At 42.1% G+C, this 18,794-nt stretch overlaps 1 protein-coding gene across 1 annotated transcript in view; it reads left to right on the forward strand.

Annotated features, from left to right (window-relative positions):
- ATP13A4 (ATPase 13A4) overlaps positions 1-13,640 on the forward strand; it is a 36,711-nt gene extending 23,071 nt beyond the window's left edge. The window contains exons 18-30 of the mRNA XM_005418949.2: positions 1,604-1,728; positions 2,436-2,599; positions 3,610-3,732; positions 4,379-4,458; positions 5,243-5,285; positions 5,872-5,981; positions 6,783-6,879; positions 7,623-7,695; positions 8,923-9,097; positions 9,525-9,733; positions 10,682-10,770; positions 12,845-12,925; positions 13,419-13,640. Of these exons, the coding sequence (XP_005419006.1) occupies positions 1,604-1,728; positions 2,436-2,599; positions 3,610-3,732; positions 4,379-4,458; positions 5,243-5,285; positions 5,872-5,981; positions 6,783-6,879; positions 7,623-7,695; positions 8,923-9,097; positions 9,525-9,733; positions 10,682-10,770; positions 12,845-12,925; positions 13,419-13,640 (1,591 nt within the window). The remainder of the gene's footprint in view (positions 1-1,603; positions 1,729-2,435; positions 2,600-3,609; positions 3,733-4,378; positions 4,459-5,242; positions 5,286-5,871; positions 5,982-6,782; positions 6,880-7,622; positions 7,696-8,922; positions 9,098-9,524; positions 9,734-10,681; positions 10,771-12,844; positions 12,926-13,418) is intronic.
- The last annotated feature ends 5,154 nt before the right edge of the window (positions 13,641-18,794 follow it).

The raw sequence follows: 18,794 nt of genomic DNA on the forward strand, positions 1-18,794 counted from the left end.
TTAAATCTGCATATAGGCCTGGGACAAGATAGAGGGCACGCCTATGGCACATGCACAGAATCCTTGTGTATTTATTAGATTTCAAAACTCTGGATTAACATAGGAAGCATAAGCTTATAACACTCTGAACACTAGCACATGTCCCCTCTTCATTCCATCATTTACACTAGTCTCCTTGCAGATTTACCCATGCTTTCAACTGAAGAGAAGTATTTTAAAAAATTTTTCTCCTCCACACTCTTCAATTCAGCAAAGAAAGTAGATGGCCTGCAGTAGTGATTTCCAGCTCAGTCAAATGCAGGAAAAGGCATGCCAAGGGGAACACAGAACTGCCAAGACATGGCTTCCTCCACAGCTTTCTCCTTGGAACCAGCCTTGGCCCAAGGCTGCTTTTACTGCTCTGCCTAGGGTTAGGGTTTTGAAAACCACAAAGCCCAGAGCAAACTGTCTTCTGCTGTTCTGTTAGTTCACTCATTTAGCTTTCTTGCTTTTGCCTTGTTTAGTTTCTATTGAAGTTAGCAAACTCTTCTGTTATGCCTGGGGTATTAGTTTTGTAAAAACTGTACTTCACAAAGAAGCACTTCTCACTTGAATCCATATAGTTTTTTCCAAAAGCCTTTTGCTTTTGTATGTGATACTCTAGAATCACCACTTCTGAAATATCTGCAGTTACTGAGCATCTGCTGACCTCTGTCTTTACTAGCTACAGGTCCTAATCCAGGTGAGGCTCACTTGCTTTTTCACAGGGTTTTTTGCTTTGCTGAAAGGGCTGATGATACTGAGGTATAGTGCAAGTGGTTACATAAATCTTGTCACAGGTGTCATAACAGACCTTTCCACCCAACGAGCAAATGTGTGTGAAATGGTCCAGATTTTGCAGTTGCCTATGCAGTTACAGCATGTGTGATGTTTATGCTGCCAAGAGAAAGAAGAAAGCTGCTGGTCATATACCAGATCTGCTGTGAAAGCAATGACCATTCAGGCACCACCTAACTCAGCTATTCTGACTGCCATGCAAGTGTTTGGCATCTCCTTGGTGTCTAAAATGAATGCTTGAAAGCTTTTCTTCTTTTCAGATTCTTCAGTCGACCTGTGTCCCTGAGAGACCTCTAGTTCATGACTCAGGGGTGGGGTGTCCACTCAGTTCTGTTCTCAACTACATATGTGCAACTGTAAAAAAGCAATAGCACAGGTGAAAGGAAAAACGTAGGGGAAAACAGAATTGGAGGAAATTGGGGAAAACAAATTACCACAGGCTATTTGCTCTTACTGTCAAGAGGAGTAGACACTTTAACTAAGGTGTGTTTCTTTGTTGTACAGTCCTCAAATAAGAAGGTCTAGTGTGCAGGGACTTTTCAAACCAGACCACCACAGTTTGGGAGTCCTGCAGGAAATTCAGGGTTCTGGTACTGAATTAGCACTGCTGGTATTGAAATAGCACTGCAAAAGACAGACATCCTGGGTCTGCAGAAAATAAACAAATTATTTTAATTCTTTTGAGTTAGGTGGGACAGTTGATAGTTATAACTGGCTATCGCCAAATCCAATGGTGATAAAGGGAAAATAAATAATTAAATCTTTCTGTCTCTTTTTTAACTGTTAGGGAGGAGGTAGAATCTGATCTGACATTCCTGGGCCTGCTGATAATGGAGAATCGATTAAAGAGGGACACAAAGCCTGTTCTGGAAGAGCTCAGTGCTGCCCGCATCAGGAGTGTTATGGTAACAGGTACCTAAAAAAGGTGGATTGTTTTTGTGGTCACTGGCCCACACAGGCAGTCCAACAATGTTTAAGTGAAAAGTCTTCTGTTGTCAACACCACTGGTTGGAAGGCATGGATATTCAATCCAAGAAGCATCTCTGTTTTAAAAATGACATAAGGTGAACCATGTTGTCCCTGGCAACTTCACCAGGCCATGTCTGCTTTTGACATCTGTAACTCATGCCTACCAGTGCCTGCCTATCTTTTTTCTTCTTCTCGAAGGGCTATTCTATCCAAATCCAAACCAGGGTTTGGATAAAATAACCCCAAGTTTTTCCATTGTCCAAACACTTGGGCCTCACCCCTTTCAGCCCACATACACCAAAGCCAATCAATGAGAATCAAGGATACCAGCAGCAACTGAGCATTGAACCCCTTACTGTTTTTGTTTAAAACAAATAATCTAGGAGCACATTCCCCATACAGATTTCTTCGAGCTGAATATGAAAATACTTCATGTCCAGATCAAAATGTTTCTTTTTCAAATGAAAATATGTTTATTGATTGAGACAAACCTTATCTGCAAAGTTTTAATCTTTATAAAAAACTTATGCGCAGACACTGAAATTTTAGTAATTCTTCTTGATATATTTGAAAACTCAGAATTCAGGCTAATGAATAAACAATTCCTCACTGCAGAAATGTTTAGATAACACTTCCTTTGATTTTTGTAGGGGACAACATTCAGACAGCTATAACAGTTGCCAAAAATGCTGGCATGATAGCTCCAACACACAGAGTGATTCTTGTGGAAGCAAACAAAGTGCCTGGATCTTTTTCAGCATCTATAACCTGGAAATCCCTAGAAGAAAACAAAATTGAAGACTACAGAAGCCTGGTGAGCATATCAGAAGCAGGTTTTGTGCAGCAGGAAAACAAACTAGGATGGAATGCTTTAAACAAGGAGTGGGGTTATGGTAGTATAACAGAGAACTGCCATTCACCAGCATAATATGTGCTAGAACAGTGTTTATGGGAGGAGATCTTTATAAAAATGTGCTCCCCTAGAGTTTACTTCCTAGCATTTTATCCTGTGAACACATTTTTGCTAACTGCCTAGCTGGGTTTGAGACCAGCTTTGCAGAAACATCAGAAAAATTTGTCTCTAACCCTCATGCTTAGCTGATGCCAGTTTAAATGCTTGCTTTTCCTGCAAGACAAATTTGATGGTATAGATGTGGACTTAAAATCTGTGGAGCTGCATTGAACAAACCAGCCCTGTTCAAGCAGGTAGAGTGTTAGCACTTTCCCATACCTGCAGAACTAAAACACGGACCCACTGCTGAGAAATTGCACGTACACAGTGAATCATAGGCAAGCCAGGCCAAGAAATTTATTTCATCAAGCATCTCCTGAGAGAAGCTGGGAAAAAGACCAGTTACTTTCTCCCTGAAGAGTTAGTCTGAAGGTGCTGAGCCCTCTCTGGGAAGTACAGAGTCAGGCAGATGGCAGGGAATATCTGCAGTGGTTCCTCAGCCTGAGCAACTTCTGCCTTGTGTTTCACTGCACAAAGACTTCCTTAGATGTGGTGCACATCTGCTGGCTTTAGTCCCTCTCACTTCCAGTGCAGCCCACCAGACTGGCACTGTTGCATGAATTCTACCAAATGCAGCAATCCATTTGATAGAACTCATACAATGAAACCCAGTTAACACTGAAATTACTGGCCTTATATGCCTCAACACCTTTACAAATCAAGCAAAGGCCATGGGCCGTGAATCCAAGTTTCCCAGAGCCTTCAAAAGTACCCTCTTCACAGTATGCCCTTTACTTTGTAGTAGTGTCTGTGTAAATGCAGAGTAGCTTTTGAGGGCCTGGGCACAGCACTCATTCCATCTCTTTTTGTAGGAGGATGACACTCAGACTGAGCCAGGAATCAGACTGGCATTGGGATCAGGCCAGTATCATTTTGCCATGAGTGGAAAATCTTACCAAATTGTAGCACACCATTTCAGGCACTTACTTCCAAAGGTAAGATCTGGATTATGTAACTGGAATACCATTGCCATTCAGGAGATATGAATTGTCCTGGTACAATTAGCTGAAGAGATCTGTATCAGGACCTCTTTGGGAACAATTGTAACCCTGAAATACTTATAGGATGGATGAATCTCTGGTATTATTATATAGGGAAGGATCTGCAAATCCCTGTATTTTTTCTCTGCACATAAGAGAAGCAGGCATGCCTTAAGGTGTGAGGACATGATTTGAAACATTTGTGCCCAAATCCCTACTCCTGGCACAGCACTGACTCTGACCTGTTTTGGAAAACAGGAGAAAATGTGATATTACACATGGTGCAATTCAGCATAGCTTGTCTGTTCCATGGACAGACTATCATGAATTCTCACAAATTCTCTTCTTATAATTCCCTGCCTGGCAATCTGTGTTCATCAGGTAACTCAAATGGCATACCAGGCCTCTTGTCCTCATTGTCATTGTTACTTTTTCAAAATAATTGATTAAGATACCCTTTATCTTTGATCATCAGCCTTTCCCTCCTTTCAGAGTGTAGAATCAGTTGTTTATAAATGTGATATTTGGTGATTTTAATTCAAATTATTACTGAAATCACTTAAAGTTTTTAAAAAATAGTTTCCTATTTTTCTCCTTACAGCTCTTACTGAATGGAACAGTTTTTGCTAGAATGTCTCCTAGTCAGAAATCCAGTCTTGTAGAAGAGTTTCAAAAGCTGGAGTAAGTTCCTAATGAATTTGAAAGTGTTTGTTGAATTCACAGGCTTGTAAAGAGTCTAGTAAGAGCTAGCTTTTGTCTAGCATAGTTTCATGGAACTGCACAAAACTGAAACCCTCAGACATCTGCAAGTTGGCAATTAAATTCCAAAAATCTGTTAAAAAAGAGACACAGAACTCAATTCTGGTTTGTCAACCTGCCAAAGATCAAATACCTCCCTGGTCCTGGATTTTGTTTGTTCATATCAACCTTCATCTTCTCTCTGGGCCTGAAGGATTGACACTTGTCTCCCCAGGATTTATAAGAATCTCTCCCAGCACTGCAGCTTCTCTGAGCTTGCTGTCTTTTTACTGTGCTACTGCTGGCTCAATGTGATGGGTTAGAAAATGTGTCAGGGCAGTCTGGATTGTTCACAGTCACAGTGATAGAAATAAATAAATACATACATAAATAAATATAAAGAGAGAGAGAGAGAGAGGTAGATCTATTTCTGAATCACAAGCATCTTGTTGCCTGTTGCTCAGCTCTTTCCCAAGTTTTTGAAGACCCTCACCCTTATTTCACCTAGCTAGCCCCAGGCCTTGTCCTAGAGCAAGGTGAGCTTTAGATTTGAGCATTTCAGATTATCAGCCTGGTGTGTGCAGTTGTGAGCACCTCAACTGCTGTCTGGCCAGACAGGCTTTAACTTTCTAGAAAGGCTTTTAACAAAAGTCTTGTATGACTTGCATAAATGGCTCGCATGGAGCAGGGTCTGATTCATCATTTGCCTTATCACTTTATTTTTTAGTTACTTTGTGTGCATGTGTGGAGATGGAGCCAATGACTGTGGGGTAAGTGAACTTTTTTACAGTATATTTTAAAAATGAGAAAATAATGCAATGCCAGTAGAATATTCCAAACTGAGCACATGCTGAAGATGGGAATCTACCACTTCTTCACAGAGCAGCTGTGCTATCAGCAGTATTGATTTAGACCTCATCCCACTGTATGGTCCTTACAATGCAAGAGCTGTCCTAGGCAGAGATTTTTGCGTTTTGTTATCTCAAAGACTGGTTCATTTTCCTTGCAAAAACCACCAGAAGATTCTCCTGGGGAGGGCAAGCAGAGAACCCAGACTAGTTGCATAAAGCATGGGAACAAACAAGTGCTAAAAAAGGAGGCAGAGCCAAACGTGTCCTCTGCAGCAGGTAGTGGATGGCTGTGGGGTCTGTGGAAAATGAACTTTCCCATGCTCTCATCCCCATTCTTTCCTTGGACTTGGCATCTCACTGGAGGAACCCTCAGGGTGGAGCACACCCAGGGAGTGAAGAGGGACTGCTGTCACAGAGCACATCCTGTAACAAGGGGTCACTGCTTGGCTGGCATGTAAGATGCTGTGCCTTCCTGGTGAGCACTGAGGAGGAATGTGACTTTCAGGCTTTGAAAGTGGCACATGCAGGGATATCCCTGTCGGAGCAGGAGGCGTCTGTGGCTTCACCTTTCACATCCCGAACGCCCAGCATAGCCTGTGTTCCAGAGCTAATCAGGTAAGCATGAGGTTTTCTTTCCTATTTCATAAAGAAGGAAGTTCCCACTCCTCTCAATATTAGGCTTGGGTGTTCCTATCAAGTCACAATATGCATATCTAGAGAAAAAAAGTCTTTGACCTTGAAATTGCCTTTTGCCTAGTCCCTATCTGAAATTCCTTGAAGATACATTAATTATCACAAGAGGAAGACATTTACAGTTGAGCTTTATGTCATCAAAAGTATTTTAAATGCAAAAGAAATAACAAAATTAACAACACTCCATAAAGCTGAAACAAATGTCCATCAGCCAACCTGTAAATGAATTTTTGGTCCTAACTCTGATAACTTATGCCAGTAAAATATGGCATCTATTTTGCCAGGATCCTGCTTTTCCTTACTGGGGCATTTGAGCAGCCAGGGAGAGAGCATTATCCTGACTGGATATTGTATGTTCAGTGTAGGAGGAGAAGACTTGTTAGTTCTGAACTCACTGAGCAGCTGCTTGGCTTTGTAAGTTTTTCCTCATACAGAGTTTGCTACCTACACTATTAATGTCAGCAGAAAAAGTTGCTGGGGTAAATTGTAGTCTACAGAATACAGGTGACAGGAATCAAGCCCATTTTATTGAACAAGATCTCTGCAAGTGAAGATTTTACTTTCATTTCGGTCAGATTTTATTTCTTTCACCTCCCAGCAAGATACTGGTAAAGGCCTCTCTGCTTGTGACACATGCCTTGTTTTTCAACAGTCTTTTGGGAGAACTGGCACCAGGACAGACCCACCACCTAATTGCTGTACTTTATTTATGTCTTCACACAGGGAAGGCCGTGCTGCTCTTGTCACTTCCTTCTGCATGTTCAAGTACATGGCACTGTACAGCATAATTCAGTACCTTGGTGTTCTCCTGCTTTACTGGGTATGTATTGGGAACACATTGGCTGGAAGTGGATAAGCTTCTATTTCCTTGTAGGAGCAATAGGGCATAAAAACTACATGAGACTGGGAGATGGATATTTACCTTTACCTGAGCTGCAAAATTCTGTGGTGTGATCATACGGCCCTCCAATAGAAAACTGGCAAGATTCTTCCCACTAACTTCAGCCAGAGGGCTTGAGATCCAAGCTGGGCAGAAAGAAAGCTGAGATACTGAATGGTGTTTCGGATGAGGGCATATGTCTGTGAAAAGGAAGAATCTGGTGTAAGCATATGCTGTTACAATTTATTCAGCATTTAAAGCATGAATTAACTTGACAGTAAGCAAATCCCCTGGAGTGCCTTAAACCACTTTTGCATGGCTTTTTCCCAGATGGAGAGGAGGGCTTTGTGTTCAGAAGAACCCAGCAGTGAGAAAGCAGTCTCTTCAAATATTCTTCTCTTTTATTGCCTGGAGTGAACTGAAAGTGTAGTTAGTCCAAACAGTGTGCAAAATGAGAGTATTCACCGCAGGCCCAATGGTGAGGAACCTATTGGCAGGGTGGTGAAAGGTGTGGTCTCCTTATCTGCAGAGCAGCATCTCAGAACAAACAGCAGAGCAGCACTTCAGAACAAACAGAGCAGGAGCTCCATGGATATAATACAGCTTTCTGGAGACAATATAAACATGCCCATGGCAAATGTCTGATTTGTGATTTTTTTTTTTCTTTGTTTTCCTCTTTTCAGCAACTAAACTCCTTTGGGAATTACCAATTTTTGTTCCAAGATCTGGCTATTACCACCGTAATTGGTGTGACAAGTAAGCCCCTTAGACATCCTATGTATTAATGAGGGAATGATCTCAAATACTTTTCTCCTCCTTGGAGATACATAATTGTAGATAGAGAAAGGAAGAAAAGAGAGGCCAAGCTTTCTGCAGACTAAAGTTCCTCTATATAGAATACAGGATGTTTGGATTAGTAGAAGAGGGGTCTTGTTTGAGAAAAGCCCTAAATATGGGAAGTACTTAGTGGTGCATTTGCTGAGTGTGTAGGTTGTTGCTAATTGGGCTGCTGTTTTTAGGACCAAGGAGTAAACCCACATCAAGTGCAGTGGAAAGTCTATTCAGGCACTTTCCGGTTGACTTAGCAAGGCAGATTAAGAAGACACCTGACTCCATGCCCAAATGAAAAAGCAGGGATTAGCTTTTATGAGTCCAGCTCACATTTGAAGCTTGTAAACCAGAGCCCTGAAAGAAAAGTGAAAATTGAGAAGAAAGAAATGACAGATGTCAGACACTACAGAGCAGGGAGCTGTAAGCCAAGAATAAGAGGGGAAACCAGTGCTGAGGCAGAAAGACAATTTTATTGAGACAGAATAAGTGCAGGGAAAGTTTTAGAAGCAGGTATGGCAAGGACAGGGCCATGAAAAGCATATAGCAAAACCACATCCTGGTATGTTCTATCCTTGCTGGAACACAAACAGGAAAAGACTTTGATGAAATGAAGCCTTAAAAGGTCAGCCACAACAACACTGCATGCCAAAAGCTACATTGCTGTAAGTAGTTTATCTGGAATTGCATCAAAGCTTTGTGCATAACTCTTTTACTCAAAGTCTGGATAATTTTGTTAAGCCTAAGAACAGAGGAAAACCTGTTGTGTCAAGTAATGCTGTCCTTCTCCAGCTCAAATAACCTGGATGAACAGAACATGGGCAGCAAAAAAATCCCAAGCCACAGCTGACAAGTGACAGAAAGAGAAGAGCATGAGTATATCATCATAATCTTGGGCCTGACAGTAGCCAAATAAAATAAAAAGCCAACATTTTATTTTTCAAAAATACCTCATGATAGATGACATTAGTTAACCTCTTCTGTGTCAATATGATTTTGTAAGAAAACAATTCTGTGTTTTGTACTTGATACAATCTTTGTATGTTTTATTACGAATATTACAGACTGCAAAAGTGCCATTGATACAGTCAGTATTACACAGCATCATTGTTTGTATTTTGGACACACTAGTAAACTCATCTGTGCATGTTTCAGTGAGTTTCACACGTGCCTATCCAAAGCTGGTCCCCTACAGGCCTCCAAGCCAGCTCATCTCACCCCCATTGCTGCTCTCTGTTGTGCTTAACATCCTCTTCAGCCTCAGCATGCAGATCTTCGGGTTTGTGGTGGTCCAGGAGCAGCCTTGGTATTCCCAGACCGATATACACAGGTAGGACCCCTCTCTGGGACTCTGGATACCACAGGGTTGACCTAGTGGGGCAGTTCTGTGTAAAACTATTGATCAGCTGGTGCAGGCCTGATGAGCAGCTGCAGCAGACCCTGTGCTGCCCACAGGGTGCAAACTCTTTAACCAGTGCTGTCTGAGGTCCCTAAGCTCTCCAGTGACCTGCCACACACAGTTCATGTGGTAAGAATGCTTTTGCTGAGCACAGAAAGGAGGATTTGATTGCAGGAGAGACCAGGTCTGAGCTCAAGCTCTGACAAGTTCAGCAAGCTCAACCAGTGGTGAGATAGTGGGCATTGCCAATAACCTGTATCATGGCTGTGAGAGAGGATTCCTGATAGTGAATAGTGGAAGCTGGGGGAAATACCCAGGACAATGACCATCCCCTGAGCAGTGTGACACTCTTTTTCAGTGCCTGCTTGTCAGTGAACAACCATGAGAGGAATTCATCCTCCGGCCTGGGGCTCCATGGGATGAGAGATGGAGCCCATGAGCAAACAGACAATGGTTTCAAGAGCTATGAAAACACCACAGTGTGGCTGCTAAGTACCATCAATTGCCTCATTGTAGCACTAGTGTTTTCCAAAGGAAAGCCTTTCAGGCAACCCATCTACACCAACTGTAAGTATGGGGAGAGAAGAAATGATATATAAGTCAACTTATATAAGGAGGTCCGTTTAATAGGGGAAAATTAAACTTGACCAAAATTATGTCAGCCAAAAAATCAGGACAGAGACTGTCATGTGGAGGGAATATGAGCACATATGTCTGTGACAATTCCAGAAGATGCAGTGAGTCATGGAAGAGCTGTTCTTTTTCTCTTTGGGACAAATACTGCGGCATGCTCTTAGACAAAACTCTCTTCAGCTCTTTTTTATTATTTTTACTGAAGAGTTAAAATAATGCAGCAGGTTTCATGGCTTTGATGTGTCAGTATAGTAATAGTGAGGAGGGGACATTCCTTGTAGACAGCAGGAAAGTCGGTCATCAGTCTCCCAAAACAAGGCAAAACAAAAATGAGTGGGTGGAGGATGAAGTTTGGTGCATGCCAGCTGAAGAGAAAATGAATTTACTTATCATTGGAACATTTACCTATAGATAGAGAAGGCAATAGGTTCTCCATTACTTAGACTCTTTAGATCCTGATCAAGACCAAAGTCTTGACATCGCTGAAGTTGAAGGCAGCCTTCCTAACCATATTAAGAAGATCAAGACTATATCCTGGCCATTTTTCTGAATCACAGAATATACTGTGATCAGAGAGAGACTCACTGGAAAGCTATAAAGCTTCTCAGATATAGAAGGTCAAATCAATTGTTCAAAATACCCATTTGGTGTTTTAAATCTGTGGCTAAAATGCTTGTCCCACACCCACATATATCCACTTGATTTAGTAAAGCTGGGGTTTTACTCTATTCATTTTTCTCTTGCTGAAAATTCCTTTATATCTCATGGATTCTTTTGATGGCTGTGTAACACAGAAAATTATTACAATCTTCTACAGTAAAGGCAAACAGCTGAGAATGCTCATAAACCTGTGGGTTTCTTTCTTTGCTCTTATCCCTTCAGATGTGTTCATACTGGTGCTCATAGGGCAGCTGGGCATTTGCCTCTTCTTGATGTTTGCTGACATTGATGATCTCTACTCCAAGATGGATGTGAGTATTGTTCTAAAGGGGATTTTCTTCCTACTGCCAGTCCATTATAAGCACACAGGGATTGTTTTAACAAAAGGCACAGACTTTTGCAGCGAGATATGGCATCTCTAAAGACAAATCATATTTAAAGAGGTGGATTTTAGATGATGGGTTTGCAGAAACTTCTGGAAATACAGTGTCTCCAAACTGTGTATCTGTGCATTCAGCGCGACAGCTGCACTTGTAATTTTGATTGTTTCAGCACATTGTCCAAGCAACAGAAGATAACATCACTAAGCTTATGTGTGGTATATTGGTGGCTTCTGAAGCCAGGAGCAGAACAGGGCTGGGCTCTGTGAGTTTGAAATAAAGCATCATGTTCTTGTGTTTCTCAAGCTGTGCTACTCTGCACAAAGGCCCTCTTGCCAAAACCTGCCACTTGGCACTCGGAGCAGCTCTCAGTTCCAGTCCCCAGTCTTTTCAGGGGGCTTTAAACAGGTTCCCTGTTTAAATTTTAGGTAGCCTGCAGTTTCCCAAAGCAGTTTTTGGGAGGAACAATTAGAGGGAAAGAATAGTGAGGCTGCCATGGCAAGAGAGGATCTGTCTTGATCCTTGATTAATAAATACCAATAAGGCTTGACTTATGTCATCTGGCAGAATGCAAGCTGGGACTTGTCTTGTGCAAATCCATCCCAAAGGAAATGTGCGAGCAGGATAAGATCTACATCAGCTGAAGGACAGGGTTGTCAGTGGAGCTGACAATTAGTATGTTGAGGCTGGGAGATGTTAACCTCCTCTACTGTGACACTCTCAGTCTTGCTGTAGGAGTCACAGGAACAAAACCTGAAAAGCACCACACAGCTATTTTTTCCGTACATTTGCAATCAGAACAGTGGCTTTGAGTCACAAATGTTGAACAAAATGCAGCTTCCAGTCCTGTATGTTTGCATGTCAGTTAGAAAGTCGGTTTAGATATGGGATTAATGAATTTGTAAAAATAAATATAGTCAAAGGGTCCGGGTCTTGATTTTAAATGTCAAGCAGTCCACTTATCACTCTTGCCTGTAACTATTTGCAGAGCCCGGCTCAGCAGGCAAACCCAGTTAGAGAACCTGCCACGAGATGGCACTTTAAAGCAAGTCATCGTCCTGTTGTGGACTGTGGTGGCACAGGACATTTTTCAGCACTGCAGCTGCAAGGGGATAAAATGCATTTGGGGAGAACTGCGAAACTCCCAGCCCAAGAAGTCTGGAGGGAATTCACTGGAATCGCTGAGAAGAGAAAATGAGGGAGTAGCAATAAAAACCTCTGCAAAAGCCTAGCCCTGGAGAAACTGCTGATCCAAATTGTGAATCTGAGCTGCATCTCCAAAAGGAGAAAGAAAGCCAGTCCCATCTCTGGGAAACTGGAACTGGGTTTGGGGCTGAAATACTCAGTTTGAACTACTTCTTAATATTAGAAATATTAGTAAAAAGGCAGTTAGATTTCCTCTTGCAGTTTTAAAGGATGGGTTTCTCGACTGCATCATAGATTAAAAAGCATCTTTATCAGTAATTCCTCAAGACAAATAGCAGTATTATCAGCAGGGTAAGCCAGTTTGGGAGTTTAGCTTTTTATGACATGAAGCTGCTGAAGATCTGGAACATAAGTCATGTAAGGAGTGGCTGAGAGAGCTGTGTTTGTTTAGTCTCAGGAAAGGGAGGCACAGGGGAGATCTCAATTCTACAGTTACCTGACAGGAGGTTGTAGCAAGGTGGGTGTCACTTTTTTTCTCCCATGTAACAAGTGAGAGAGGAAATGGCCTCAGGTTGTGCCAAGGAAAGTTTAGACTAGAGATTAAGGAAAATCTTTAACTGAAAAGGTTACAGACTGGAACAGACTGCTCAGGGAAGTGGTTGAGCCATCATCCCTGGAAGTATTTAAAAGAAGCGTAATTGTGGCACTGCAGTGGACTTAAAAGTGCCAGGCTTATGGTTTGGCTTAATGACCTTTAAGCTTTTTCCCAAACTAAATGATTCTGTGTTCTATTGCACAAGTGCCCACCAGTGTTTACTGTGGATTCATTGCTGAGTAGCTTCTCCTGCTTTTCCCCCAGCTCGTTTGCACCCCTACCGTGTGGCGAATCTCCATGGTGGGAATGCTTGCAGTCACACTGGCTGTGTCCTTCCTTGTTGAGGTGAGTGTGCATCCTTGAATGTGCTGGTCAGCACTACTAGAGAGATAAAATTGTCAAGTCTTGCTCTTTCTCCCTCCTCCTCAGCTCAATTTAGGAATATCTAGTAAAACAGGAGTAATTGCTGCTACCTCATCCTTGCTCCCTTTTCTTAAAGCACTCCATCTGAATGATAAGGGAATGCAAGGCATAGCCACCTTTTCTTCCCTCTGGTGAGTGGGAACCCTGCCCCAGGTTAGAAAAATATGGGCAATCTGTGGTGTTTTCTGCTCAGAACCTGAAGACTCTCAGGAGGAACTGGTCACAGTTCTCTGGTGGAGAACTCTGGAGGAGCTGGTAGGAAATGTGGTCAATAAAAGGCTGTTTAAGGGACATGGAAGAGCAGGGCAGGTGGGAGATCTGGGTGTCCACTGTTTTCCCCCTGTTTGTACTCTGGATGAAGAGTAAATGTCTGTCCAGGTCCTCTTAAACCCTCTTTTTGCTTTTACCTTTACAGGAAGCAGTCGTTGAGAACAGACCCCTGTGGCTGCTCCTGAAAAAGACATTCCGGTACCACTCAAAGAGCCACTACAAGAGGCTGCAGCATGTGTTGGAGCAGGACTCAGCCTGGCCACCTCTGAATGAAACCTTCTTCTCAGATTCTGTGGCAGTAACAGTAGAAGGAAATATGGGAGGCCATAGCAATCCAACATTTGACAGCAACGAGGATTCACTCTGAAAGAAACTGCAGTGAACACATGTCCAGGACAGTTGAATTTGATCTTAAAAGACTCAGTGACTTAAAAAGAGGAAGGGCTGCTCCCCTATTCTAGGAGTAACCAGCTCTTGCTTACATCTAAATTAACTAGAAGCATGAAATCTTCTGCAGTAACATAAAGCCACAATGATGTTTCCTCTGTCCCCTTGCCCATGTAGAAATGGCTGCCAGCTGAATATTGGTAAAGTATTTGTGGTTGAAACACCCCATTGCTGCGTCCCTCTGTTGAACTGCATTTTTGGGGTCCCTAAGGGTGGGAGATGCTCCAGAAGAAAAGTAGCTAATTGCAATAGCAGCATTCCCCTGGGCAGATCTCCAAGTAGAACTTACTCCTAATAGAGGCTGCTGAGCACAGGTGTCCCTAGGATTCCTCATGGAGTTTCAGACACTGCTACTCAGTGTCTTGCTTCTTTTTGGAGGTTTTAACCCTTCTGGCAATACTTGGCTTCCAGAGCTGAAAGGAGTTGCAAACAGCCAAAGCTTTCTGGAAGTGTCTGCTCCCAGCACCGTTGTGTTTTTCCCATGATGGGAACAAGAAGCACTCTCTTGCTAGCACACTGCTACCAGGAAACCAGTGTGCCCTCTTAGCTTTTAGCAAGTGATATTTGCATTTTATGGGTAAAAAATTGTTGACCTGCAAAGCGGAATGATTTTTTTTTTTTTTTTTTTTTGGGCAGGAGGTATTTTTTCAGGATATCCATGAAACTGGAGAATGGAATGTAATAATTACAAATTATGATCCTTCAAGGACATGCTGTCCCTTGTGGGGTGAGCTTTCTTTACCAGGGCAGGTTCTGCACAGCTGGCTGCCTCCTGGCATCAGTTTTACCAGTGCCAAAAGAAGCAAATATTGAAGAGCTTATTAACCTCAAGGACCTAAGGCCTGAAATAAAATATGTGGAGCCAGCTAGGCCTCAAAATAATTTTTTTAAAAATTCTGTGGCATGCTCATAAGTCGAACCATCAGAGGTTTAGTCTCTGGTGTCTCCATAATTGTAGATGCAATTCAATCATCAGCTCATATCCCTCATCTGTTAACCTTTAACGAAGAATTTTACTCACTTTGCTATGCTGTATTTGCCACACATAAATGCAACAATACTGCACATTCCTGCAAGTGTTACCTACTAACAAAAAAAGCAGCTTCTACCTGCACATACTCTCTTAGCCCACTGATGTTAATCTGCCTTTCTCCCCACTGCATTTTGCAATTTTGGTCCCCAGCTGGATAAAACAACAAGACAGTCAGTCAGAAGGGCTTTGGACCAAGAGGAACACTTCCTTCTTTGGTAAGATGTGCAGAGGATCTGTGCCTTTTGAGTTCACTTCACAGCTTGTTTTCCATTCTTGGAGCTAACCCATGTTTTTACTGGGTGGGGCTGAGAAGCACTTTGTTACTGGAGACTGCATTTTCCTACCATTCTATGCTAAAGCACTCATGTGCTACCATAAAAAGCCAGGAAAGAGGCAAGCTGGTAATCAATTGGGAGAGACTTATTTGGGTTTTAGATTTAAAAATCAGCTTGGGAAGCAGAGAGCAAATCCAAAGAAATCATTAATTGTTTTGAGTCAACATACCTGTACCAGAGTAGAGTCTGAAAATAATCTAGCCTGAACATAAAAATAACTAAGAAAATAAAGGAATAATAGCTGAGAATAAAAAGAAAAAAAAAAACAACAAACTTAACCAAACAATATTTGAACTTGAAAAAAACATTTATTTGACTCAAAGCAATTTTTATCATCTGTTTTTGACAAGTTTGACATAAGCAAATGGAGTAAATACCTTCCTACCTAAAGTAGTTTACCTAATGGTAAATGCCTGTCACACAAAGCCACACAACTTGACACAAACTAGAAATATTTCATAATAATTCCTAGAAGTGTCCCAAGTTTTCATGGGTTCCCAGTCCACAGCAAAAGCCACTGGGAGGGGAAGGCTAGATGCTCTCTGCATTCCTTACAGCTTGAGGCACCAAAGAGCAGGTTTAGTGGAGGGAGTCCTAACATCCTGTCTTTTAGGCACAGTAATGCTTTCTGAAGACAAAGTTCACTGTCCTGTTACATATTAGTTTTGTCAGGCAGTTTGTTGCTGCATGTGATACAGTGACAGCAGCAGTAGCATTGCAGACCAGGCATGTGATTTATATTTCGATATCACTGACACTATAAAAGTATCAAGTCTTGGTAAGCCTGCGGTAATTTTTGGGTTGAGGAGATAAAAACTGCTTGCCTGCTGCTGAAATACAGCCTTACCTGCAAGAAAGCAGAATTCAGATGCCAGGTAATGTTTAACCTCTGCCACTCTAAGCACTGTAATCCCCTCTGCTCCTTTTCAAAGAGGTCAGTGAGTCAGGCCAGCACTTGGGGGGACAGTTATGAACATTTCACCTGAGTGCTTTGGGATGGGGTGGCTGATACTTCATAGACACAATCCATGGTGGAGAGGTGGTGAGCCTCTTTTTTGGCTATTAGCACACATTCCTGGCAGAAGGTTGCAGGGAATGATAGGAAGCTAAGGAGGTGCTGCATGTTGTAGCAGCTAAATATTTCCCTTATGGTGACTGTGTCTCTTCTTGGAGAGCAGTACTGCCAAAGACTCATGTCCTTCTCCTCTGCTGTTGGCCCTCATTCCTGACAGAATTTTTCCTGTGGACAGAGACATCTTGCCTCCTGACTGAGCAGCAACACAGACCTGGAGTGCTTGTGCTTTTTGCAGCTGCTGGAACCACAGCCAGATCACAAGTGCTCTTTCATGGAGGCTCTTGCTAATGATCCTTATTTCAGTCCAGCTAAGGCACACTTGTTCCTCTTTAACAGCCTTGGTTTAGTAGTCCAGAAACTAAAAATCACCAGAGAAATGCTGCTGCTGGGCTTGCTTGTGGCCTCAACAGCAGAGTAAAGCACAGAGGGAAATATTTGCAAAATTACTATTTTTCATTTCTTTGTCACCTCATAACTTCATTTTCTCCCACGACAGAGACATGGGATGTTTTTTACTGAATAAATAAGGAAATACTGCAGGACTGATCTTCCTCTACAGAGGACAAAACAAATACATCTTGTGGATAAGAGGGGAAACAGTTATGGATGGTTACTTACTGAGTTTGCATATAGAAATGCGAGGAATGTGTTTCTGTATACAGGATATTTTCGTGCCATCTGTGTTCACCTCACTGGGCTATGGATGCTACATGAGTGGCCTTAAAATGGGAGACACCTCTGAATACTGGGACTCTAAACTAGTATGTTCCTGGACTTTTACTGAAGTATGTTTGAAACTCTAAAAAAATTCATGAAAATTCCAGGGCTCTTGAAATGGGTTAGATTTGATATTACCAACCTTTCAATGCCCTCTGGAGAGAGGTTTTGAAGCAAACTCCAGTGTGGGACTCTGAAAAGTTTATCTAATTTGAACTTTGCATTTTCATCCAAGGCTGAAACCTCATGTTTGAAATACTAATGGTAGTGCCTGGAGGCAGAGTGGTCCTCATAAGCTTGTGGTAGTTCAGTCCAGATACAACTTCAATGTCCAAGAGCTGGCACACTGATTTAGTGTCTTTCTCTTTGTTCTAGTGAATGTTGAAGAATGCATTAAATTTTCGGTGAGGGACCAAATTTGTAAGATGAATAATTCATTTAAGTTCCAGTCTTTATGCAGAAAACACTTTCAATGTGTTTTAGTGGAACTATTTTAGTTCCACTAGCTCTCCAGAATAGTCTGTCACTAGTTCAGAGAATCTGAATGGTGAGTAAATCTCCACAAAACATCATTTAAACCTTTTGCTGTTATTTTGGTACCACAATAATAAAAATTATGCTTTCAGATATCCATGGGGCTTGTGGCCTGTATTAGCATAAAAGTGAGTGATGACTGTTGTCATAAGGATGACAGAATGTAGAGCAGCTAAAATATGCAAGTACAAGGAAATCAAGCCATTATTTTAGCGGTAGTCTAAGGCTGATTACTGCTCACCTCACAGACCATCAGGTTTTCTTTCTTCCAAATAAATATCATATTCACAGTGACTTTCTTAAATCATAAAAGATCAAAGACTTCTATGCTAACTCAGTCTTCTCCCTCCTCCATATTTGGATACTGTGTCCTGAGTAGCAGTCATGTATCATCAGAAATGCTGCCTCTATTAGATGGCTCTGCTGGGAAATCACATAACTTACAATCATGACAAAAAAGTAACAAACATGTTACAAACAAAGTCTGACTTTCGGTTTCCAACCTAGTTGCTGCCAAAGAGAATTGTCTGCCAACATTTTCTGGCTACAGCCATGTGTTAGCTGATAAGCTGCTCCCTAGCCAGGAGGACCAACCCTGTCCTGAGGTGCCCCCGGCACAGCATCGCCAGCCAGGCAAGGGGATTCCTGACTCCTGATATGTTTTATTAATCTTTAGGAAGACATAAGGCTTAGAGGTCAACACTGAGAGTTGCAATTCCTGAAGATGGCATGGTGTGATTAGAGGTGGTGGAGGGAGTGAAGGGATGGCAGCTCTGAGGTGCACTGACCTGTTTGTCAAGATCACATGCTGCTTAGAGTCAGGCACAACTTATGTTGCCTCCAAATTCACTGCTAAAATCATTGTTCCTGAGCTTACTGAGCAAGGGCAAGATTCAGCATTTTGAGAGGTTCCTTGGGAAGCTGGAGTGCTGTCTGTGGAATGTTGCCCAGGAGAACTTTTATTGCTGCCTCTCACTGATCTTGGCAAAGTCCATGTGAAAAGCTGGGGCTTTTACCTGCACAGGTGTGTTGGCTGCACATCACATTTTTGTATCTCCAGTATCTGTAGGATGAGTAGCACTCTCATGCTGAAAAACTGCTCAGAGATGCCAGTGTACCTTTGTACTTAGAGTACTCATGTCCATCATTTTGCAATTGCAATTTTTAAATCAAGATAAGGCATTCTGTCTAATGGACTTGCAATGACAATTAACTTCATCATTATCTCAGGAGATCCAGTTGTATGAATTAAATTGCAATAACTGCCAAAGCTCAGACACCCAGCTAAACTAGAATTTCTGTATTTCTTCTTGCAATGGCAGTTTTGCAATGATAGTCTTTACAACTTGGTGGTTTTGTTGATATCCTGCAACTGTTGAG

This window comes from Geospiza fortis, unplaced genomic scaffold, assembly GCF_000277835.1.
Source record: "Geospiza fortis unplaced genomic scaffold, GeoFor_1.0 scaffold172, whole genome shotgun sequence".
Taxonomy (NCBI): Eukaryota; Metazoa; Chordata; class Aves; order Passeriformes; family Thraupidae; genus Geospiza; species Geospiza fortis.